The 25,691-nt window shown below is 39.5% G+C and overlaps 1 protein-coding gene across 1 annotated transcript in view; it reads left to right on the top strand.

The window, feature by feature from the left end:
- PRKDC (protein kinase, DNA-activated, catalytic subunit) overlaps positions 1 to 16,087 on the top strand; it is a 204,104-nt gene extending 188,017 nt beyond the window's left edge. The window contains exons 77-86 of the mRNA XM_043601034.1: positions 2,646 to 2,850; positions 3,258 to 3,325; positions 9,311 to 9,531; positions 9,832 to 9,924; positions 11,336 to 11,425; positions 11,636 to 11,707; positions 11,783 to 11,984; positions 12,836 to 13,024; positions 13,585 to 13,724; positions 15,631 to 16,087. Coding sequence (XP_043456969.1) covers positions 2,646 to 2,850; positions 3,258 to 3,325; positions 9,311 to 9,531; positions 9,832 to 9,924; positions 11,336 to 11,425; positions 11,636 to 11,707; positions 11,783 to 11,984; positions 12,836 to 13,024; positions 13,585 to 13,724; positions 15,631 to 15,835 — 1,485 coding nt within the window. The 3' untranslated portion in view covers positions 15,836 to 16,087. The remainder of the gene's footprint in view (positions 1 to 2,645; positions 2,851 to 3,257; positions 3,326 to 9,310; positions 9,532 to 9,831; positions 9,925 to 11,335; positions 11,426 to 11,635; positions 11,708 to 11,782; positions 11,985 to 12,835; positions 13,025 to 13,584; positions 13,725 to 15,630) is intronic.
- Positions 16,088 to 25,691: the final 9,604 nt, after the last annotated feature.

The raw sequence follows: 25,691 nt of genomic DNA, 5'->3' as shown, positions 1-25,691 counted from the left end.
CCACATTTTCTTTATCCTTTAGTCAGCTGATGCACGTTTGGAGTATTTCCACGTCTTAGCTGTTATGAATACTGCTGCTGTGAGTATCTGTGTATCTAGTACCTTGGAAAACCAGCGTGTCATAGCGGCAGAAACGAACCTCGATCATTCCTACCAGGCATGATACTTGTTTTGAGGTTGATTTCTAGTACCTTGGAAAACCAGTCTAGATCCTCAGGAGTGGGAAACCATATTTAATTCTTTCTTTAATTTATGCCTCCTGATTTAGACTTGTAGACAGGGATTTTTCTTTCCACCTACTAAATACTGCCTGACATGAAACTGGCATCTTGAATTAGATGAATAATTGATATAGTTTTGGTAAGTAGAGATAGATTTTGGTGGGTACTTCCTACTTAGGGTAGTTTTAGTTAATGGTATGAATGTGGGAACGTACAGGACTATCTGTTGCCTGAATGTGACCAGGGATGTATCCTGAAAGTGAAGGTAAAACCCTAACTTCTCTATATTCCATATTATGACATATATTAGGCTCCACATTGTAAGAAGTCTGTCTCACAGTACTGAATATGCAAGGGCCTCATAACAGAAAGTATACATACTTTACTTAAAATCAGTGTACTAGCATTAATGAAATTTATAGAATTGTAGAATCCTAGATTTGGAAAAGTATTTGTGTTGGTTTTGTCTTAAACCAGTAGTCTGCATGCATTTTCTGTAAAGGTCCAGATTTTCCACTTTCAGGCCATTCCAGACTCATGTTCCAAGTACTCAGATCTGCCACCCTAGTACAAAAGCAGCCCTAGACGGTGTGTAAGTGAATGGATATTGTTGACAGGATCCCAATAAAATTTTGTTTACGAAAACAGGCAGTGGGCTTTGACTTGCAGACTGTAGTTTTTCATGCCTTGTTCTACACAGAGAAGCTAGATCTGAAAAACAGAGACTCGCCCAGTGTCAAATGGAGAGAATGGCAGAATGGCAACTGACACCAGGTCCCCCACCGTAGTGGAACCAATCCATCACCTGGGAGGAGACTTCGTTTCAGCAGTACCGTTCTTCTGCAGCCTTCCCCCATCTGCCCTGCTCTCAGGGTGCTGTGACCCCTGCCCTCACCCCAGTTTGCTGCCTGTCTGTCTCCTCAGTGTGAGAATGTCTGACCCTGTTTATCACCTGTGTCCCCGGTGAAGACTGTGTGTTATCCCTTGAATTCATGGCCACTTTTCCCTGTGTGCTGGGAAGGCTTTACCCTGGAAATCTGTTAGGGTGGACCACTTCTTCCAGCTGCTGCTGAGCACAGCTTCTGCCAACTCTAACCGAGGGAGCGTGTCATAGCAGCAGAAACGAACCTTGATCATTCCTACCAGGCATGATACTTGTTTTGAGGTTGATTTCTAGTACCTTGGAAAACCAGTCTAGAACTTTATGCTTCATACCAAATCAGCATACGATTTGCATTAATTGATTAAAATAATGATCTGTCAAAACAGAATTTCACTTCAGAGGGCATTATGCCATTCACATATGTTGCTGGTACTGATTATGTTTGGGAAACAGATAATCTTTCCATGTATTCTAAGAATTGCAGATTGTTTCTATACTTTTAATCTATTTACAGATTAAAGAATAAGTTTGTTTTATAGATGTCAATTTTACTATAATGGATTGTCTTAAAATAGAGCAAATATTTCATTTATACCAGATTTGTGTTTTGGGGTGAGTTTGAAATTTTGTAAAAAATTTCTAATTAAAGACGAGTAGGTAAATTTTGATGACTATTATTAAGTCACTATTAATGATACTCTTGAGTTTTGTTTTTGTTTTATTTTATATCAAAAATATAGAGACTATACAATTAGAGACTAATACAAAGAAATATTTGTTAGGTTCCAAGATAAAGGACTTACAATTATTGCTTTTAGAAATATAAATTATCTAAATGTTTGTACTGGTTTATGATCCAGAATAATGGCTTAAAAAACCCTTATTAAGGAAAGGAGTATTTTTATATTTTGTTCTTCAGCTGTGATGAAGAATCATGGGCTTTTCATTTTGATTGAATTACTCTAGTACCTCATTCCTTCATTTTAAAAAATATTTACTTATTTTTGAGAGAGAGAGACAGAGTGTGGGTGGGGGAGGGACAGTGGGAGAGGGAGACAGAATTGGAAGCAGGCTCCAGGCTCTGAGCTGTCAGCACATAGCCTGATGCGGGGCTCAAACTCATGAGCTGTGAGATCGTGATCTGAGCTGAAGTCTGGCGCTTAACCAACTGAGCCACCCAGGCACCTCAGTACCTCATTCCTAAGTATTCTTCTTGTCATAACGATGTAGACCAGTAACTAGATAATGAACACAAAGAGGTTGAAAGGTTTTTAAGCCCTTATTAGAATTTATGATTAGAATTTATGACTGTAAGTCCCCACTGACGCCTTTCTGTCTTTTCAAAGGAACACAAAGAAACAAACAAAAGACAGGCTTCTCATGTTTAGAGTATTGAAACATTCAAGGAAAGCAAAACTATAAACCTTAAAAACAGAAAAAAAGCCTAAATAATTGGATACTTGTTATAAACCTAAGCCTAGAACCTTCCTCAAAGTTTAAACTAAACATTAATATTTAAGGTAAATTATTATTAATTTCAGGCTTTTGGAAAAGAATTTAATAAATACTTTGGAAAAGGAGGTTCTAAGCTACCTGGAATGAAACTCCGTGACTTCACCGACATTACCAACTCACTACTATCTAAAATGTGCAGAGACTCAAAGCCACCTGGGAATCTGAAAGAATGTTCACCCTGGATGAGTGATTTCAAAGTAGAATTCTTGAGAAATGAGCTGGAGATTCCTGGTGAGTTAACCCGTAGGGTGACAAAACTGGACTCTAAGGAGAATAGTGGGGTAGCAAGGACTTTTGATTTCTAAAACAGTAATATTGGGATCTTGATAGTTACCTTTTTTTTTTAAGAATTTAATAAATTTATTAAGAATTTAAAATTTTGCCATACTTTTTTGTCATTAGGAGAATCTATAATTACTTTGAATTAGGAGTCTACTCCATTAATTAGGAAGCTAACTTCCATTAGTCAAATTGAAAAATAATAGCATTATTTTTAAAAAGTCAGATTTTTTTAAATGACAACTTTCAGTAAAAAATTTTATTGTATAACTTTTTAAAATTAGATCAACAGGTATGTGTTAAAATACAGGGTTCTGTAACAAACTGTACCTAAAGAAAGCTTCTATGGTTTGTCTTAGGTCAGTATGATGGCAAAGGAAAGCCAGTGCCAGAATATCATGCACGAATCACCGGGTTTGATGAGCGGGTAGGTACCCGTGTGTGGATTGCAAGTGTGGTATTTAGTTCTTCAGGTATGAGAATGATGTATTTGTCTTTACCAAACAAAGACAGTTTCCCACCTTGGTTTCAAATGCAGTTTTCTGATCCTATTATTGATCCTATTATTTGCTGAATTTCTTTTTTTTTTCAATATATGAAATTTATTGTCAAATTGGTTTCCATACAACACCCAGTGCTCATCCCAAAAGGTGCCCTCCTCAATACCCATCCCCCACCCTCCCCTCCCTCCCACCCCCCATCAACCCTCAGTTTGTTCTGTTTTTAACAGTCTCTTATGCTTTGGCTCTCTCCCACTCTAACCTCTTTTTTTTTTCCTTCCCCTCCCCCATGGGTTTCTGTTAAGTTTCTCAGGATCCACATAAGAGTGAAAACAGACGGTATCTGTCTTTCTCTGTATGGCTTATTTCACCTAGCATAACACTCTCCAGTTCCATCCATGTTGCTACAAAGGGCCATATTTCATTCTTTATTATTGCCACGTAGTACTCCATTGTGTATATAAACCACAATTTCTTTATCCATTCATCAGTTGATGGACATTTAGGCTCTTTCCACAATTTGGCTATTGTTGAGAGTGCTGCTATAATCATTGGGGTACAAGTGCCCCTATGCATCAGTACTCCTGTATCCCTTGGGTAAATTCCTAGCAGTGCTACTGCTGGGTCATAGGGTACGTCTATTTTTCATTTTTTGAGGAACCTCCACACTGTTTTACAGAGTGGCTGCACCAATTTGCATTCCCACCAACAATGCAAGAGGGTTCCCGTTTCTCCACATCCTCTCCAGCATCTATAGTCTCCTGATTTGTTCATTTTGGCCACTCTGACTGGCGCCAGCACCATTTGTTGAAGAGACTGTCTTTTTTCCATTGGATGTTCTTCCTGCTTTATCAAAGATTAGTTGGACATACGTTTGTAGGTCTAGTTCTGGGGTTTCTATTCTATTCCATTGGTCTGTGTGTCTGTTTTTGTGTCAATACCATGCTGTCTTGATGATGACAGCTTTGTAGTAGAGGCTAAAGTCTGGGATTGTGATGCCTCCCGCTTTGGTCTTCTTCAAAATTACTTTGGCTATTCGGGGCCTTTTGTGGTTCCATATGAATTTTAGGATTGCTTGTTCTAGTCTCGAGAAGAATGCTGGTGCAATTTTGATTGTGATTGCATTGGATGTGTAGCTTTGGGTAGTATTGACATTTTAACTATATTTATTCTTCCAATCCATGAGCACGGAATGTTTTTCCATTTTTTTGTATCTTCTTCAATTTCCTTCATAAGATTTCTATAGTTTTCAGCATACAGATCTTTTACATCTTTGGTTAGATTTATCCCTAGGTATTTTATGCTTCTTGGTGCAATGCAATTGTGAATGGGATCAGTTTCTTTATTTGTTTTTCTGTTTCATTATTAGTGTATAAGAATGCAACTGATTTCTGTACATTGATTTTGTATCCTGAAACTTTGCTGAATTCATGTATCAGTTCTAGCAGACTTTTGGTGGAGTCCATCGGATTTTCCATGTATAGTATCATATCATCTGCAAAAAGTGAAAGCTTAACTTTATCTTTGCCAATTTTGATGCCTCTGATTTCCTTTTGTTGTCTGATTGCTGATGCTAGAACTTCCAGCACTATGTTAAACAACAGTGGTGAGAGTGGACATCCCTGTCGTGTTCCTGGTCTCAGGGAAAAAGCTCTCAGTTTTTCCCCATTGAGGATGATATTAACTGTGGGGTTTTCATAAATGACTTTTATGATGTTTAAGTATGTTCCTTCTATCCCGACTTCCTCGAGGGTTTTTATTAAGAAAGGATGCTGAATTTTGTCAAATGCTTTTTCTGCATCGATTGACATGATCATATAGTTCTTATCTTTTCTTTTATTAATGTGATGTATCACATTGATTGATTTGTGAATGTTGAACCAGCCCTGCAGCCCAGGAATGAATCCCACTTGATCATGGTGAATAATTCTTTTTGTATGTTGTTGAATTCGATTTGCTAGTAGCTTATTGAGAATTTTTGCATCCATATTCATCAGGGATATTGGCCTGTAGTTCTCTTTTTTTTGCTGGGTCTCTGTCTGGTTTAGGAATCAAAGTAATACTGGCTTCATAGAATGAGTCTGGAAGTTTTCCTTCCCTTTCTATTTTTTGGAATAGCTTGAGAAGGATAGGTATTATCTCTGCTTTAAACGTCTGGTAGAACTCCCCTGGGAAGCCATCTGGTCCTGGACTCTTATTTGTTGGGAGATTTTTGATGACTGATTCCATTTCTTCTCTGGTTATGGATCTGTTCAAGCTTTCTATTTCCTCCTGATTGAGTTTTGGAAGTGTGTGGGTGTTTAGGAATTTGTCCATTTCTTCCAGGTTGTCCAGTTTGTTGGCATATAATTTTTCATAGTATTCCCTGATAATTACTTTTATGTCTGAGGGATTGGTTATAATAATTCCATTTTCATTCATGATTTTATCTATTTGGGTCATCTCCCTTTTCTTTTTGAGAAGCCCGGGTAGAGGTTTATCAATTTTGTTTATTTTTTCAAAAAACCAACTCTTTGTTTCATTGATCTACTCTACAGTTTTTTTAGATTCTATATTGCTTATTTCTGCTCTGATCTTTATTATTTCTCTTCTTCTGCTGGGTTTAGGCTGCCTTTGCTGTTCTGCTTCTATTTCCTTTAGGTGTGCTGTTAGATTTTGTATTTGGGATTTTTCTTGTTTCTTGAGATAGGCCTGGATTGCAATGTAGTTTCTTCTCAGGACTGCCTTTGCTGCATCCCAAAGCATTTGGATTGTTGTATTTTCATTTTCATTTGTTTCCCTATATTTTTTAATTTCTTTCTAATTGCCTGGTTGACCCATTCATTCTTTAGTAGGGTGTTCTTTAACTTCCATGCTTTTGGAGGTTTTCCAGACCTTTTCCTGTGGTTGATTTCAAGCTTCATAGCATTGTGGTCTGAAAGTATGCATGGTATTATCTCAGTTCTTGTATACTTATGAAGGGCTGTTTTGTGACCCAGTATGTGATCTGTCTTGGAGAATGTTCCATGTGCACTCGAGAAGAAAGTATATTCTGTTGCTTTGGGATGCAGAGTTCTAAATATATCTGTCAAGTCCATCGGATCCAATGTATCATTCAGGGCCCTTGTTTCTTTATTGACCGTGTGTCCAGATGATTTATCCATTTCTGTAAGTGGAGTGTTAAAGTCCCCTGCAATTACCACATCCTTATCAATAAGGTTGCTTATGTTTGTGAGTAATTGGTTTATATATTTGGGGCTCCCGTATTCGGCACATAGACAATTATAATTGTTAGCTCTTCCTGATGGATAGACCCTGTAATTATTATATAATGCCCTTCTTCATCTCTTGTTACAGCCTTTAATTTAAAGTCTTGTTTGTCTGATATAAGTATGGCTACTCCAGCTTTCTTTTGACTTCCAGTGGCATGATAAATAGTTCTCCATCCCCTCACTCTCAATCTGAAGGTGTCCTCAGGTCTAAAATGAGTCTCTTGTAGACAGCAAATAGATGCATCTTGTTTTTTTATCCATTCTGATACCCTGTGTCTTTTGGTTGGTGCATTTAGTCCATTTACGTTCAGTGTTACTATAGAAAGATATGGGTTTAGAGTCATTGTGATGTCTGTAGGTTTCATACTTGTAGCAATGTCTCTGGTACTTTGTCTCACAGGGTCCCCCTTAGGATCTCTTGTAGGGCTGGTTTAGTGGTGACGAATTCCTTCAGTTTTTGTTTGTTTGGGAAGACCTTTATCTCTCCTTCTATTCTAAATGACAGACTTGCTGGATAGAGGATTCTTGGCTGCATATTTTTTCTGTTCATCACATTGAAGATTTCCTGCCATTCCTTTCTGGCCTGCCAAGTTTCAGTAGAGAGATCCGTCATGAGTCTTATCGGTCTCCCTTTATATGTTAGAGCACGTTTATCCCTAGCTGCTTTCAGAATTTTCTCTTTATCCTTGTATTTTGCCAGTTTCACTATGATATGTCGTGCAGAAGATTGATTCAAGTGATGTCTGAAGGGAGTTCTCTGTGCCTCTTGGATTTCAATGCCTTTTTCCTTCCCCAGATCAGGGAAGTTCTCAGCTATTATTTCTTCAAGTACACCTTCAGCACCTTTCCCTCTCTCTTCCTCCTCTGGGATACCAATTATGCATAGATTATTTCTCTTTAGTGCATCACTTCGTTCTCTAATTTTCCCCTCATACTCCTGGATTTTTTTTATCTTTTTCTCAGCTTCTTCTTTTTTTATAAATTTATCTTCTAGTTCCCCTATTCTCTCCTTTGCCTCTTCAGTCTGAGCCGTGGTGGTCTCCATTTTATTTTGCAGCTCATTTATAGCATTTTTTAGCTCCTCCTGGCTGTTCCTTAGTCCTTGATCTCTGTAGCAATAGATTCTGTGCTGTCCTGTATACTGTTTTCAAGCCCAGCGATTAATTTTATGACTATTATTCTAAATTCACTTTCTGTTATATTGTTTAAATCCTTTTTGATCAGTTCGTTAGCTGTCGTTATTTACTGGAGATTCTTTTGAGGGGAATTCTTCCGTTTCGTCATTTTGGATAGTCCCTGGAGTGGTGCGGGACTGCAGGGCACTTCCCCTGTGCTGTCTTGAATACCTTGCATTGGTGGGCGGGGCCATAGTCAGACCCGATGTCTGCCCCCAGCCCACCACTGGGGCCACAGTCAGACTGGTGTGTGCCTTCTCTTCCCCTCTCCTAGGGGCGGGATTCACTGTGGGGTGGCGTGGCCCGTCTGGGCTACTTGCACACTGCCAGGCTTGTGGTGCTGGGGATCTGGCGTATTAGCTGGGGTGGATCGGCAAGGTGCACAGGGGTGGGAGAGGGAGGCTCAGCTCGCTTTTCCTTCAGAGATCTGTTTTGGGAGGGGCCCTGCGGCACCGGGAGGGAGTCAGACCCTCCGGAGGGATGGATCCGCAGAAGCACAGCGTTGGGCATTTGTGGGGTGCCAGCAAGTTCCCTGGCAGGAACCGGTTCCCTTTGGGATTTTGGCTGGGGGATGGGTGAGGGATATGGTGCTGGCGAGCGCCTTTGTTCCCCGCCAAGCTGAGCTCTGTCGTCCGGGGCTCAACAACTCTCCCTCCCGTTGTCCTCCAGCCCTCCCGTTCTCCGAGCAGAGCTGTTAGCTTATAACCTTCCAGATGTTAAGTCCCGCTTGCTGTCAGAACACACTCCATCCGGCCCTTCCACTTTTGCCAGCCAGACTCCGGGTCTCTGCTTGGCCGGCGGGCCGCCCCTCCGCCCTGGCTCCCTCCCGGCAGTCCGTGCAGCGCGCACCGCCTCTCCGCCCTTCCTACCCTCTTCCGTGGGCCTCTCGTCTGCGCCTGTCTCTGGAGACTCCGTTCTGCTAATCGTCTGGTGGTTTTCTGGGTTATTTAGGCAGGTGTAGGTGGAATCTAAGCGATCAGCAGGACGCGCAGTGAGCCCAGCGTCCTCCTACGCCGCCATATTCTCTCCTCGCCTTCCCAACAGTCTACTGAATTTCTTAATATAATGTTTTGATGTGTCAACATCCGTCATATTTAAGAATGTAACAAACTCAAAACGTAAACTGTGTGTATGCATGTGTATGTATGTATCTTCTATAAAATATATGTGGGGTTAGGTTAAGTAATTTTAGGAAGTTAACATGTATATATGTTGCTCATTACTAAGGATATCCACATTTATAAGCAATTAAATGTAGCAAGGAATATGAAGTTTCTGGAGGCACAGCAGTAGGGCTTGAACAGGTAACACATCTTTTGCTGGTCCTAGAGTCTGTTATTTTTCTGTCGCTTGACTCTGTCTTCAAAGAGAGTCTCTCTTTGAGGAATGAGTACCAACCAGCCTTACTTTTCCTCTTTTGATAATATGATCGGGTTTTTTGTCAGTTTTTTAGACTGCACCTAAAATATTTTAATAAATCTTGAAGGTAAAAGTAATGGCTTCTATCAGAAAACCGAAGCGCATCATCATCCGAGGCCATGATGAGAAAGAGTACCCCTTCCTTGTCAAGGGGGGTGAAGACCTGCGCCAGGACCAGCGGATTGAGCAGCTCTTCGAGGTCATGAATGTCCTCCTTTCTCAGGATGCCGCCTGTAGCCAGAGAAACATGCAGCTGAAGACCTACCGTGTCATACCCATGACCTCCAGGTGAGACCAATGCACATGGTCATTCTAGAACAGACTTACATGAATGGAAATTCTGGCACTCAGCCCAGTCCCCATTTAAGGTTACAGAGCTGGGCTTGAAAGTCACCTGACAATTCAGTGTTTTATTTAGCGTTCACAAAGAGCTAAACAGAATAATAAGCACTTGTAAACCTCTGCTTTCCAGACTTAATGTGGAGACGGTAAGTGAAGAACTGACATGAAGAAATCTGCTTTTGCTTCTGCAGGACTAGAAAGAACAGTTTGGGTTTGTGTTCATAAACTGTTCATTCTCCTTTTCAGATTAGGACTAATTGAGTGGATTGAAAATACTTTTACCTTGAAGGACCTTCTTTTGAGTCACATGTCACAAGAGGAGAAAGCAGCTTATACAAGGTGACTTAGAGCCCCAATACTCCTTCAGCCCTTCCCTGGGTACTTATGTCCTGCAAGCCTGTTACTCCCCAGTCATAATACCTCGGAGTAACGTTGTTTTAGATCACGTTTCCTCTACCTCGTGTTTCCAGTGTCATTTCTGGGCCCCCTTATTTATTTATTTGATTTTTTGTTTTGTTTTGTTTCCTGGCCTAAACATCCCATTTGAAACTAGGAGAGAATTTAGATTGAAATGGAGAGCTCTGTTGTGAAATTAACTTAGTAGTAACTCAGAAAAGATTCACCTTAAGTGATTGAACTTCTAAGTAACATATGATATAGTTCTGTCTTCAGATTTCTTTTTAGGAAAACTTAAAGCTTTTGACACAACCCCAAAGTGACTGAACGTGCAAAAAACATGTTTCCAACAGCCCAATACGGCGTTTTGCCTGTGAAACATTACTGAAAACAGCTTTGTAAATTCAATTCAAAACCATTGTCATTTAACAAAATACCGTATTGGGGCACCTGGGTGGCTCAGTCGGTAAAGTATCCGACTTTGACTCAGGTCATGATCTCACAGTTCATGGGTTTGAGGTCCATGTCCAGCTCTGTGCTGACAGGGCAGAGCCTGGATGGAGCCTGCTTCAGATTCTGTGTCTCTGTCTCTCTTTGCCCCTCCCCAGCTCACACTCTGTCTTTCTCTCTTTCTCTCTCAAAAATAAACATTAAAAAAGAGGGGGAGGCACCTGGGTGGCTCAGTCGGTTAAGCGTCCGACTTTGGCTCAGGTCATGATCTCACAGCTGGTGGGTTCGAGCCCCACATCGGGCTCTGTGCTGACCGGTCAGAGCTTGGAGCCTGCTTCAGATTCTGTATCTCCCTCTCTCTCTCTGCCTCTTCCCCGCTCGCACTCTGTCTCTCTGTCTCTTAAAAATAAATAAACATTTAAAAAAATAATAATAATAAAAAAAGAAAATACCTTATTGTATTTAATATTGATTTTGTTTGTATCTGCATACTGGAAATGGCGACAAAAGAGTGTGGCAAGCCAAAAAGAGCCTTATTGTTAAGGCTCTCTTCCACTACCAGATTTTTAGAACTGTATGCCTGGATCATTAGCACTTCCATTTAATTCATCTTGTTCCTCTCTATGTGAGGTGGGACGTTTATTGTATCTGATCACTTTGTGCCTGAATTTTTGCATAGGAAATAGCTTTTGTCTCTTTCAGAGTAACTAAGAATAAATGACAATATATTGAGATTCTAGATCCAGAGTAACATGGGTTCAGTGTTAATATTAAATGTGATTGAAAGTCATATTTATTTCCCTGCCTTTTCACTATTTTTCAATTAATTCTTGGTGATCTTTGCCTCTGAATTTACAATGCTAAATATCTTCCTGCTGCTGGTTCCCTTTTTCCTACTTGTTAGTGATCCCAGAGCACCACCACATGAATATAGAGAATGGCTGGCAAAGATGTCTGGGAAACATGATGTGGGCGCTTACGTGTCAATGTTTAAGTAAGTTTTGTTTTGATTTTCCTTTTTAGTGACTAGTTCATTCTTCTCAAAGTTGTGCATTTACTTTTGTTTCTTAGAACGTTTTGCTTCCGAGAGATCATCAAAATCTAGCTGTTTGATATTTGAGCTTCAGTGTAAATTATTTCAAATTTTAAATTTCAAGTCATAGGAATTTGTTCTAATTAGGTATTTCCTATTATTAAATCATAGGGCAGCTAGTCGTACTGAAACAGTCACATCTTTTAGAAGAAGGGAAAGTAGAGTGCCAGCTGATCTCTTAAAGTGAGTATCCTTCTGACTTTACAAACTAGCTGGTGGTGTAGCAGAGACTACAGAGATCATGTCTCCCTCCCCCAGGCGGGCCTTTCTGAAGATGAGCACGGGCCCTGAGGCCTTCCTGGCACTCCGCTCCCACTTTGCCAGCTCTCATGCTCTTCTGTGCATTAGCCACTGGATTCTGGGCATTGGCGACAGACATCTGAACAATTTCATGGTAAGCATGGAGACAGGCGAAATGATTGGAATCGACTTTGGACATGCATTTGGATCAGCTACTCAGGTATGCTCACTTTGCTCTCATTGTTCTTGCCTGATTTAGAACCATAGTCCTAGGACCTTCTGGAAATGGATAGATTTTAAATCAATTAGATTGATTTGTCATGGTCATAAAATTTGACATTCTTGCAGAATAAAGGATCATCTCAACTTTGTTTTGGCCTTGTTCAGACAGGTTATAGAAGCTATGATGATGCTCATTTGTGGAATTTAAGAAATAAAACAGATGAACATATGCGAGGGGGAAAATAAAGAGGGGAGCAAACCATAAGAGACTCTAAAAGACACAACAAATTGAGGGTTGATGGAAGGAGGTGGGTGAGAGATGGGCTAGATGGGAGGGCATTTGTTATGAGCATTGGGTGTTGTATATAAGTGATGAATCACTAAATTCTACTCCTGAAACCAATATTGTACTCTATATTAACCAACTAGAATTTAAATAAAAATTTGAAAAAAGAATATAAACAACAAAAAAAGGTGTGATGAGTTATATAACTAGAGCCAAGAATAAAATGTGTTCCTATTAAAAGGGAAGACTATAAGGTTTTATGAAGCCCCATAATCAAAATGCCTTGCACAAGATGTGATACAAATCTTTTCTCTGACATTAAACCCTGAATATTTTCAGCTGCACTTATAAATCTCTGCAGGCTGTGTGGTCCTACACACACACACAGGTTTGTGCAAAGATGATTGTGTTGGGTACTCTTGGGCGCAGTGGGTTCACATCTGTGCAGCCGATATCATTTCTCACTCACTGTGAACAATAACTATGAGAAGATGCTCTGTGCCTTTTCCCTGAGGTTTCTAGTTCATATGTCCTCCTTCTTGTCCATGTTTTTCCCTCCTTAGTTTCTGCCTGTCCCTGAGTTGATGCCTTTTCGTCTGACTCGCCAATTTATCAATCTGATGTTACCAATGAAAGAAGCAGGTGTTATGTGCAGTGTCATGGTGCATGCACTGAGAGCCTTCCGCTCACACTCAGACCTGCTTATCAACACCATGGATGTGTTTGTAAAGGAACCTTCCTTCGACTGGAAAGTAGGGTTATTTGTTCTTTTTACTTTCATTACAACATACCAGTGACTGATCTGGCATCTCCTGTCATATGTTGGAAATGTATCAAATTTTGTTTATTAAAATATTTACATTGTTTTGTGCAGTATTTCTTAAAGTTAACATTTGGGGTCAGTTGACCTGTAAACCAGATAAGAGACATAATCGTCATTTGGAGAAAACTGTTGTTTCAAATGAGTATATTTCTAATGAGGAGTTAATGTAGACCTATTGGGATTTAGGTCTGATTTCTGAGACAACTTTTAGCTTAAAATCTGTTTCATGTGAAGTCTTCCTTGATTATAAAGATACATGATGCTTTCATAAATAGTAAGCCCCAAAAGAATGAAGCTTAGTGATGGCATCCTTGATAGGGATGTCATTGTCCCTGTTATGTGTATTACTACTATTAGAATGTGTATAAAAAGGTATAAAGCTCCCCCTAGTTATAGATATTTATTTTAAAATCATTACTGGTTCAGTGTTTTAATGTGATCATATATACTGTTATAATAAGCAGAGAACATCATGTTCTTTTCCTTTAGAATTTTGAACAGAAAATGCTAAAAAAAGGAGGATCATGGATTCAAGAAGTAAACGTAACTGAAAAGAATTGGTATCCCCGCCAGAAAATACATTATGCTAAGAGAAAGTTAGCAGGTGCTAATCCGGCAGTTATTACTTGGTAAGATGGTTATTTGTGAACAAAACACCAACATGCTACTATTTACTAAAGAATGACTAACATATAAAGCATGGCTTTATGAAAAAAGCATGGCTTAAGGAGGTGAACTTCTGCAAGGCTGGGCAGGGTCTGTATCTCCGAAGCCTGTGTACTTGGCCTCTGCCCTCTTGGCACAGTCTTCAGGCTTCAAGTTGGTGCCTGGAATAACCAGTACCAATGTGAAGAACAGCAGGAGCATTTTTAGGCAATTACAATAATATTGGTATGTAAGAGGAGGTTTAGATTTTAAAATTGCTTTTGTCCTTTTTAGGAGAAAATATGATCTGGGTTGGCACAGCACACAGATGTGGAGAATCCACATTGTTGGCAAGAATCCAAATTGAGTTAGCCTTTAGGTTAGCTTCAAAAATGTTCTTGTTGGGACGCCTGGGTGGCTCACTTAAGCATCCGACTCTTGATTTTGTCTCCAGTCATGATCTCACGGTTCGTGAGTGCATCAGGCTCTGCACTGACAGCTCGAAGCCTGTTTGGGATTCTCTCCTCTCTGCCCCTCCCCAGTCACACGTGCGTGCGTGCTCTCCCTCTCTCTCTCTCTCTCTCTCTCTCTCTCTCTCTCTCTCTCTCTCAAATAAACGTAAAAGAAAATTTTTCTCATTGAGGTCTAAAGCAAATAGAAATTTATAGAGATGCTTCACAAGAGGGATAAAAGTTGGACTTTACAATTAAGTAATAGTAGCTGTCAATCTGTGGTCAGTTGTTTTTTTGACAGGGCTACCAGTGGTCTTTCCAACAAATGGCTCTGGCGGAGGAACAAAAGTTGATCCCTATCCCACACGATACACAAAAATTAATGCAGAATAGATCAGAGACCTAAATGTAAGAGCTAAAACTATAAAAGACTCAGAAGCACAGGGGTAGATCTTCATGACCTGATTTGGCAATGACTTTTGTCATTCTTAAGTATAACACCAAAAAGCACAGCAAAAAAAAGAAAAAAAAATAGGTAAATTCATATCAGAATTTAAGCTTTGTGCTTCACAGGATACCATCAAGAAAGTAAGGTAAAAAGACAACCCACAGAATGGGAGGAAGTATTTGAAAGTCACAGCTGATACAGGACTTGTATCTAGAATACATTAAAAAACTCTTACAACTTAATAAAAAGACAAACAACCCCCTTTAAAAAATGACCAAAGGATTTGAGCAGGCATTTCTGTAAAGAAGGTGTACAAATGGCCAATAAGCATATGGAACGATGCCTGACATTATTAGTTATGAGGGAAATGCAGGTGAGGTACCACTTCAGACCAACTAGAATGGCTCTAATAAAAAAGTGGAATATAACCTGTGTTGGGAAACGTGGAGAATTTGGAGCCCTTGTATGTTGCTGATGGGAATGGCAAACGGTGCAGCTGCTATGAACAGTCTGGCATTTCCTCAGAAAGTTAAATATAGAATCACCATTTGGGCTTGTAATTCCAGTCCAGTCTTATGCACACACCAAAGAGAAATGAAAGTATACATTTACACAGAAACTTGTAGTCAAATGTTTACATATATAGATACATATTTATTTCTTTTAGGATTTTTTAGTAGATGAGCTTTATTTTTTTTTTTTAAATAATCTCTGTGCCCAACATGGGACTCAAACTCATGACCCTGAGATCAAGAGTCACGTGCCCTACCAACTGAGCCAGCCAGGCACCTGTAGACAAATGTTAATAGCAACATTATTTGTGTTCTGTGTTCCTACAAATCCAGTCTCTTGATTTCAAGATCATAAACCACAGAAAATGTTCTATAAGTGATGAGAGGAAACATTTGGATAGGATAGCTAGGAATGCAGGCAACAAAGGAAAAATAATGCATGGTTCATGATTTTGAGTTTGTTTAATCTTTTTTCCAGTGATGAGCTCCTCCTGGGCCATGAGAACGTACTTGCCTTTGCAGATTATGTGGCTGTAGCACGAGGGAACAAAGATCACAACATCCGTGCCCAGCAACCAGAGAGTGGACTGTCAGAAGAGGCTCAAGTGAAGTGCTTGATTGACCAAGCAACAGACCCCAATATCCTTGGCAGAACTTGGATAGGATGGGAGCCCTGGATGTGAAGACTGTGGGAGTCAGTGGATAAAAAGCATGAAAGTGTTTAAAGAATCTCAACTCTCACCTACAGCAATCAATGTGCTGATTTTCCTGATGCACTAAAGAAATGAATGATTAGATTATAAACAACGATTAGAATTATAATAGAAAAATATATCTAAGCTTGTATAAGTATTAAATCAAGAATATAGCATATTACAAGTGCTATGACTTAGATAAACCAGCTATCTTAATAAATGGTTTAGGTATGAACATCCCATGCAGTGTTGTCGTTAGTAATTTGGTGCATTGGAAGTAACACCCAGAAGACTTCATCACAAAGATTTTATGATACGATGTTACATTATACAGGAATAATAAGGAATGGTATGGCTTATAATATTTAGAAATGGTTTCATTTGATATTTTACGATATTTTTCTAGTTTTTTTTTCTCATTTTATTCTCTTCTTAGACATTTTATGATAGAATTGTTCTCTAGAAGAGAAAGTATTTAGGAGAGAGAAAAACATTGGTCTTAGCACTCACTTTTGCTACGCTGATCCACAACAGGAAGATAGATGAATGTGCTTTGCATCCAGTAGCTTCAGAAATTGCAAGTGTGATGATGGGGTAGCACAGAGCATTTCAGTTGTAGGGGAAAAAAGAAATCCCTATTGGAAATGAATTCCTTATTTGGAGAGAAAACATGCATTTTATTTTTTTTTTTTTAATGTTTTAATGTTTATTTATTTTTGAGAGAGAGAGAGTATGAGCAGGGGAGGGGCAGGGAGAGAGGGAGACACAGAATCCAAAGCAGCTCTAGGCTCTGAGCTGTCAGCACAGAGCCCGATTCGGGCCTTGAACTCACGGACCGTGAGATCATGACTCGAGCTGAAGTCGGACGCTCAACCGACTGAGCCACCCAGGCACCCCAGGGAACATGCATTTTAAAACAGCAAGATCAAATTATGAAACAAAAATGGCTTTCTTTCCTTCATAGAATCACTGCCCCTCCTCTAATCCGGCAAACCCCTGAACTGTTTTCAGGTTGGCTCTGAGCTTTTTGTTACTATTTCTTTAAACATTTATATTTGGAAACTCTTGTTATATAGCTATATATATAGCTCTCAGGCAGTTTCAAAAACAACATGTTCATTTATAAAATGTACTTGACAAAGTCATTCTGATAAATACAGGTTGAATGCATTACGTCATTAAAAATAAACCATTATGGTGGCACCTGGGTGGCTCAGTCAGTTAAGCGTCCAACTTCGGCTCAGGGCATGATCTCTCGGTTTGTGAGTTTGAGCCCCATGTAGGGCTCTGCGCTGGCAGCTCAGAGCCTGGAGCCTGCTTTGGATTCTGTCTCCCTGTCTCTCTTCCCCTCTCCTGCTCACGCTCTGTCTCTGCCTGTCTCAAAAATAAATTAACATTAAAAAAAAATTTTTTTTTAATAAACCATTATGTTTTCAATAAATGGTGTCAGGTTCAACCAAAGAAATTTCATCTCTAAAGAAAAATAAGTGATCACATGTGTGAAAAATCCAGTATACACCTGATCTAGTAAATGTTTTTTGCTAAGCACAAAAACAACCAAAACAAACCTACCTTGGTGTTGAGTTGATTCTAATATATTGTTTTCTGTAACAACTAATTAACCATAATATTTGCTTGAGTCCTGATGATGTGAGATATACTCATTAACTAGATTCCCATGTTAATGAGAAATTCTGTTTTTTAAGGACTACTTTCGTATCAGTAAAAGTTCATTGTTGCAAGATGAGTCCAGTTTCATAGCTGTCTGCTTCAAATTATATCTGAACCCATGAGAATGTGGTAAAAAGTTACTGTGTGTAGTATTCAGAGACACTTGCACAACCACTGAGGATGGTAAAGGACCTCATTACACACAGGAGACTACATGTCTAACCCATACCTCATCTCCAAACTTCAACCCTATGGTTTTTGCTGAATAAAGATATTTGGTTTGGAAACCAGGAAATAAAAGAAGACATCTGTGCTATTATAAGGAAATATGAATAATATCAATATGAATATTTGGGGGATTTTCTCAACATAGGATCATGTCCTCTGATAATAGATATAGTTTAACTTCTTTTGCAATTTGAGTGTTTTTATTTCTTTTTTCTTGCCTAATTACTCTGGCTAGAACATCCAGTATAATGTTGAATAATGAGCATCCTTCTCTTGTTCCTGATCTTAAGGGGAACATTTTCATCTTTCACCATTGAGTATTGTGTTAGCTGTGGGACATTTACATAAATGTCCCTTTATCATATTGAGAAAGTTCCTTTCTGTTCTTAGTTTGCTGAGGTTTTCATCATCAAATAGTGTTGTTTTGTCAGTGTTTTTTTGTTTTTTGCATTAATGGAGTTGGACCTGTTTTTTCTTGTCTATGAATGTGTATTAGAATGATTGATATTTAGATGTTGAAACATCTCAGCATTGCTGGGATAAGTCCTTCTTGGCCATGGTGAGTAAGCCTTTTGATATGCTGTTGGGTTCTGTTTGCTGGTAATTTGTTGAGGATTTTTGCATCAGAGTTCATAAGAGATACTGGTCTCTGATGAATGAGTTAGGAAGTTTTCCCTTCTGTGATATCTCCTAGAAGAGTTTGAGCAGGGTTGGTGTTAATTCTTCTGTACGTGTTTTGTAGAATTCACCAGTGAAGTCACCTAGGTGCTGGCCTTCTCTTTGTTGGGAGATTTTTTTTGTATTTATTTTTGTCTTGGTTTTCTTTCTTTTTTTTTTTAATTGAATACAATACGTTATATTAGTTTCAGGTGTACAATTCTGTACTTTCTGAGTGCTCATTAAGATAAGCGTATTCTTGGGGCGCCTGGGTGGCGCAGTCGGTTAAGCGTCCAACTTCAGCCAGGTCACAATCTCACGGTCCGTGGGTTCGAGCCCCGCGTCGGGCTCTGGGCTGATGGCTCAGAGCCTGGAGCCTGTTTCCGATTCTGTGTCTCCCTCTCTCTCTGCCCCTCCCCCGTTCATGCTCTGTCTCGCTCTGTCCCAAAAATAAATAAAAAAACGTTGAAAAGATAAGTGTATTCTTGATCCCCTTTGTCTATTTTACCCTCCCCCCAATCCCATCCCCTCTGGCAACCACCAGTTCTCTGTATTTAAGAGTCTGGGTTATTTGCCTTTTTTCTTTGTTTTCTTAAATTCCACGTATGAGTGAAATTATATGGTATTTCTCTTTCTCTGACTGACTTCACTTAGCATTTTACCCTCTAGGTCCATCCATGTTGTTGCAAATGGCAAGATTTTGTTCTTTTTTACAACTGAGTAATATTCCACTGTATATACACCACGTCTTCTTTTATCCATTCATCAATCTATGGACACTTGGGCTGTTTCCATATCTTGGCTATTGTAAGTAATGCTGCAATAAACATAGGGGTGCATATATACTTCCAAATTAATGTTTTTGTCTTCTTTAGGTACATACAAGTAGTGGAATTACAGGATCATAGGGTAGTTCTATTTTTAAATTTTTGAGGAAACTCCATACTGTTTTCCACAGTGGCTAGACCAGTTTGTACTCCCACCAACAGTACACAAAGGATCCTTTTCCTCTACATCCTCGCCAACACTTTTTTCTTGTGTTTTTATTTTCGCTGTCCTGACAGGTGTGAGGTGATATCTCATTGTGGTTTTCATTTGCATTTCCATGATGATTAGTGATGTTGAGCATCTTTTCATGTGTCTGTTGTCCATACTTAAGTCTTTTTTGGAAAAATGTCTATTCAGGTCTTCTGCCCATTTTTTAAAAATGTTTATTATTTTGAGAAAGAGAGTATGCGTGAGTTGGGGAAGGGCAGAGAGAGAGACAGAGACAGAGAGAGAAGGAGAAGGCGAGAATCCTAAGCAGGCTCCACACTGTCAGCACAGGGCCCGACATTGGGCAAACTCAGGAACCGTGAGATATGACCTGAACCGAAATCAAGAGTCAGACACTTAACCAACTGAGCCACGTAGGCATCCCTGCCCATTTTTAATTGGATTACTTGGGGTTTTTTGGTGTTGAGTTGTAGGAGTTCTTTATATATTTTGGATATTAACCCCTTATTGGGTATATCATTTGCAAATATCTTCTCCCATTCAGTAGGTTGCCTTTTCCTTATGTTGATTGTTTCCTTTGCTGTGCAAAGCTTTTTATTTTGATGTTTTCCCAACAGTTTATTTTTGCTTTTGTTTTCCTTGCCTCCGGAGACATTTAGAAAAATGTTTCTGTGACATGTCAAAGAGATTACTGCCTATTTTTTTCTGGGAGTTTTATGGTTTCATGTCTGTTGGGAGGTTTTTTATGCTAGTTCAATCCTGTCAGATAATAGGTCTGTTCAGATTTTCTATTTCTTCTTGAGTCAATTTTGATAATTTATATGTTTCTAGGAATTTGCCATTTTGAATTACATTATCTGACATGTTAGTATTTTTATATTTGTAAGATTCATAGTATCCTCACCTTTCTCCATTTCTGATTTTAGTTATTTATGTATTTTTTCCCTTAGTCTAAAGGGTGTATGAATTTCTTTGACGTCTTCAAAGCCCCAACTTTTGATTTTGTTGGTTCTTTGTTATTTTTCTATGCTCTATCTGTGCTTTAATCTTTATTATTTCCTTCATTTAGTAGCTTTGGGTTTTGTTTGCTTTTTTTTTTTTTTTAAGTTCCTTAAGGTGTGGGCTTTGGTTATTCATTTGCAATCTTTCTTTTTTAACCTAGGTGTGAAATGTGACTATTGTGTTTTGGTGTATTGTGTTTTTGTTTTCATTTGTCTCGAGCTATTTTCTAATTTCCCTTGTGATTTCCTTTTTAACTCAGTGTTTTAAGAGTGTGTTAATTTCCAAATATTCGGAATTTTCTATTCTTATTTATTGATTTCTAGCTTCATTGCATTTTTGTCAGAGAAGATACTTTGTAAGATTTCCATCTTTTTCAGTTTACTTAGATTTCTTTGGTGCCTAACATGTGGTCTGTCCTAGAGAATACTCCATGCCTGCTTAGAGGAACGTGCATTCTTCTTTTTATGGGTGGAGTGTTCTATATGTCTGTTAGGTCTAGTTGGTTTATAGTGCTGTTCAAGTCTTCAATTTCCTTATTATTCTGCCTAGATGTTCTGTCTCTCCATTGTTGAAATTGGGGTCTTGAGGTCACCAACTGTTATTGTAGGTCTGTTACTCCCTTCAATTCTGTCAGTGTTTGCTTCATATTGGGGGAGGGGGATTGCTTTTTGGTGCGTGTGTCTTAATGATTTTGATGGATTGACCTTTTTACTGACATATAGTATGCTTTTTTGGGTCTCTTCTCACAGGTTTTGACTTCAAGTCTATTTTCCGATATTAGTAGCCATGTCAGCTTTCTGTTGGTTACTAGTGCATGGAACATATTTATCCATTCTTTCACTTTCAGTCTGTTTGTGACTTTGGCTCTCAAATGATTCAGTTGGATTGGGGGTTCTGGGAAGATGGTGGCGGAGGAAGACACTGGGCTCACCTCATCCTGCTGATTGCTTAGATTCCACCCACATCTGTCTAAATAACCAAGAAAACCGCCAGAAGACTAGCAGAACAGACTCTCCAGAGCCAAGTGTAGACAAGAGGCCCATGGAAGAGGGTAGGAAGGGCGGAGAGGCGGTGTGTGCTACTCAGACTGGCGGGAGGGAGCCGGGGTGGTAGAGGGGCAGCCCACCTGGCAAGGCAGAGCCCCCAAGTCTGACTTGCAAAGGTGGAGGGGCCAGACTGCGTGAGTTATGACACCCAGTGGGACTTAACATCTGGAATGTTAAAAGTCAACAGCACTGCCCTCCGTGAGTGGGGAGGGAGAGGGGATGCCAGGAGGGAGAGTTATTGAGCCCTGGGATACAGAGATCAGCTTGGCGGGGGAACAAAGGCACTGGCAAGCACAATCTCCTCCCATCCCCCAGCCGAAATTCCAAAGGGAACCAGTTCCCCTCACTAAACTTGCTTGCACCGTGCAAACACCCAATGCTGTGCTTCTATGGACCCATCCCTCCGACAGGCCTGCCTCCCTCCCCATGCTGCAGGGCCCCTCCCGCAGAGGACCACCTATAGCAAAGCTAGTTAGGTCTGCCCCTCCTGCCCCGGTGCACCTTGCAGATCCACCCTGGCTAATAGGCCTGATCCCACTGAAGCAGCACCGCAAGCCTGGCAGTGTGCAAGTAGCCCAGACAGGGGCCACACCACTCCATAGTGAGTCCTGCCCGATGGAGAGGGGAAGGTAAGGTACACATCAGTCTGACTATAGCCCCAGCAGTGAGCTGGGGACAGATATCGGGTCTGCGGCCCCACCCACCAACACAAGTTACTCCGAACAGCACAGGGGAAGTGCCTGCAGTTTGGAGTCACCTCAGGGACTACCCAAAATGACGAAACGGAAGAATTCTCCTCAAAAGAAACTCTAGGAAGTAGCGACAGCTAACGAATTGATCAAAACCAATTTAAGCAATATAATGGAACAAGAATTTAGAATAATGGTCATAAAATTAATCACTGGGCTTGAAAAAAGTATAGAGGACTGCAGAGAATCTATTGCTACAGAGATCAAGGGACTAAGAAACAGGAGGAGCTAAAAAATGCTATAAATGAGCTGCAAAACAAAATGGAGACAACCACGGCTTGGATTGAAGAGGCAGAGGAGAGAATAGGTGAATTAGAAGATAAAATCATGGAAAAAGAGGAACCTGTGAAAAAAATAAGAAAAATCCAGGAGTATGAGGGGCGAATTAGAGAACTAAGTGATGCAAACAGAACAGTATCCGTATCATAGAAATTCCAGAAGAAAGAGAAAGGGGCTGAAGGTGTACTTGAACAAATCATAGCTGAGAACTTCCCTGATCTGGGGAAGGAAACAGGCATTGAAATCCAAGAGGCACAGATAACTCCCTTCAGACGTAACTTGAATCTATCTTCTGCGTGACATATCATAGTGAAACTGGCAAAATACAAGGATAAAGAGAGAATTCTGAAAGCAGCTAGGGATAAACTACTCTAACATATAAAGGGAGACCCATAAGACAGACCTATCTACTGAAACTTGGGAGGCCAGAAAGGAATGGCAGGAAATCTTCAATGTGATGAACAGAAAAAAATATCAGCTGAGAATCTTTTATCCAGCAAGTCTGTCATTCAGAATAGAAGGAGAGATAAAGGTCTTCCCAAACAAACAAAAACTGAAGGAGTTCATCACCACTAAACCAGCCCTACAAGAGATCCTAAGGGGGATTCTGTGAGTGAAATGTTGTAAGGACCACAAAGTACCAGAGACATCACTATAAGCATGAAACCTACAGACATCACAATGACTCTAAACCCTTATCTTTCAATAATAACACTGAATGTAAATGGACTAAATGCTCCAACCAAAAGACACAGGGTATTCGAATGGATGAAAAAAACAAGACCCAATTATTTGCTGTCTACAAGAGACTCATTTTAGACCTGAGGACACCTTCAGATCTGAAAGTGAGGGGATGGAAAACTATCTATCATGCTACTGGAAGTCAAAAGAAAGCTGGAGTAGCCATCCTTCTACAGACAAACTAGACTTTATATTAAAGGCTATAACAAGAGATGAAGAAGGGCATTGTATAATAATTACCGGGTCTATTCATCAGGAAGAGCTAACAATTATAAATGTCTATGTGCCAAATACGGGAGCCCCCAAATATATAAAACAATCACAAACATAAGCAACCTTATTGATAAGAATGTGATAACTGCAGGGGACTTTAATACCCCACTTACAACAATGGATAGATCATCTAGACACAGAATCAATAAAGAAACAAGGGCCCTGAATGATATATTGGAACAGATGGATTTGACAGATATATTTAAAAGTCTGCATCCCAAAGCAACAGAATATACTTTCTTTTCTAGTGCACATGGAACATTCTCCAAGATAGATCACATACTGGGTCACAAAACAGCCCTTCATAAGTATAAAAGGATTGAGATCATACCATGCACACTTTCTGACCACAATGCTATGAAACTTGAAATCAACCACAGGAAAAAGTCTGGAAAACCTCCAAAAGCATGGAGGCTAAAGAACACCCTACTAAAGAATGAATGGGTCAACCAGGCAATTAGAGAAGAAATTTAAAAATGTATGGAAACAAATGAAAATGAAAATACAGCAATCCAAATGCTTTGGGATGCAGCATAGGCAGTCCTGAGAGGAAAATACATTGCAATCCAAGCCTATCTCAAGAAACAAGAAAAATCCCAAATACAAAATCTAACAGCACACCTAAAGGAAATAGAAGCAGAGCAGCAAAGACACCCCAAACCCAGCATAAGAAGAAAAATAATAAAGATCAGAGCAGAAATAAACAATACAGAATCTAGAAAAAACCCGTAGAGCAGATCAATGAAACCAAGAGTTGGTTTTTTGAAAAAATAAACAAAATTGATAAACCTCTAGCCAGGCTTCTCAAAAAGAAAAGGGAGATGACCCAAATAGATAAAATCATGAATGAAAATGGAATTGTTACAACCAATCCCTCAGAAACACAAGCAATTATCAGGGAATACTATGAAAAATTATATGCCAACAATCTGGACAACCTGGAAGAAATGGACAAATTCCTAAGCACCCACACACTTCCAAAACTCAAACAGGAAGAAATAGAAAGCTTGAACAGACCCATAACCAGCGAAGAAATTGAATCAGTCATCAAAAATCTCCCAACAAATAAGAGTCCAGGACCAGATGGCTTCCCTGGGGAATTCTACCAGACATTTAGGCTGAGCTAATACCTATCCTTCTCAAGCTGTTCCAAAAAATAGAAAGGGAAGGAAAATTTCCAGATTCATTCTATGAAGCCAGCATTACTTTGATTCCTAAACCAGAGACCCAGCAAAAAAAAAAAAAAAAAAAAAAAAAAAAAAAAAAAACTACAGGCCAATATCCCTGATGAATATGGATGCAAAAATTCTCAACAAGATACTAGCAAGTTGAATTCAACAGCATATAAAAAGAATTCTTCGCCATGGTCAAGTGGGATTCATTCCTGGGCTGCAGGGCTGGTTCAACATTCACAAATCAATGTGATACATCACATTAATAAAAGATAAGAACCCTATGATCCTGTTACTCGATGCAGAAAAAACATTTGACAAAATTCAGCATCCTTTCTTAATGAAAACCCTCGAGAAAGTCGGGATAGAAGGAACATACTTAAACATCATAAAAGCCATTTATGAAAAGCCCACAGCTAACATCATCCTCAATGGGGAAAAACTGAGAGCTTTTTCCCTGAGACCAGGAACACGACAGAGATGTCCACTCTCACCGTTGTTGTTTAACATAGTGTTGGAATTTCTAGCATCAACAATCAGACAACAAAAGGAAATCAGAGGCATCAAAATTGGCAAAGATAAAGTTAAGCTTTCACTTTTTGCAGATGATATATTATACATGGAAAATCCGATAGACTCCACCAAAAGTCTGCTAGAACTGATACATGAATTCAGCAAAGTCGCAGGATACAAAATTAATGTACAGAAATCAGTTGCATTCTTATACACTAATAATGAAGCAACAGAATGACAAAGAAACTGATCCCATTCACAATTGCACCAAGAAGCATAAAATACCTAGGGATTTTACCAAAGATGTACAAGATCTGTATGCTGAAAACTATAGAAATCTTATGAAGGAAATTGAAGAAGATACAAAGAAATGGAAAAGCATTCTGTGCTCATGGATTGGAAGAATAAATATAGTTAAAATGTCAATACTACCCAAAGCTATCTACACATTCAATGCAATCCCAATCAAAATTGCACCAGCATTCTTCTCGAAACTAGAACAAGCAATCCTAAAATT

This window comes from Prionailurus bengalensis, chromosome F2 (assembly GCF_016509475.1).
Source record: "Prionailurus bengalensis isolate Pbe53 chromosome F2, Fcat_Pben_1.1_paternal_pri, whole genome shotgun sequence".
In the NCBI taxonomy this organism is placed as follows: Eukaryota; Metazoa; Chordata; class Mammalia; order Carnivora; family Felidae; genus Prionailurus; species Prionailurus bengalensis.
This window is presented reverse-complemented; position numbering and strand designations above follow the sequence as displayed.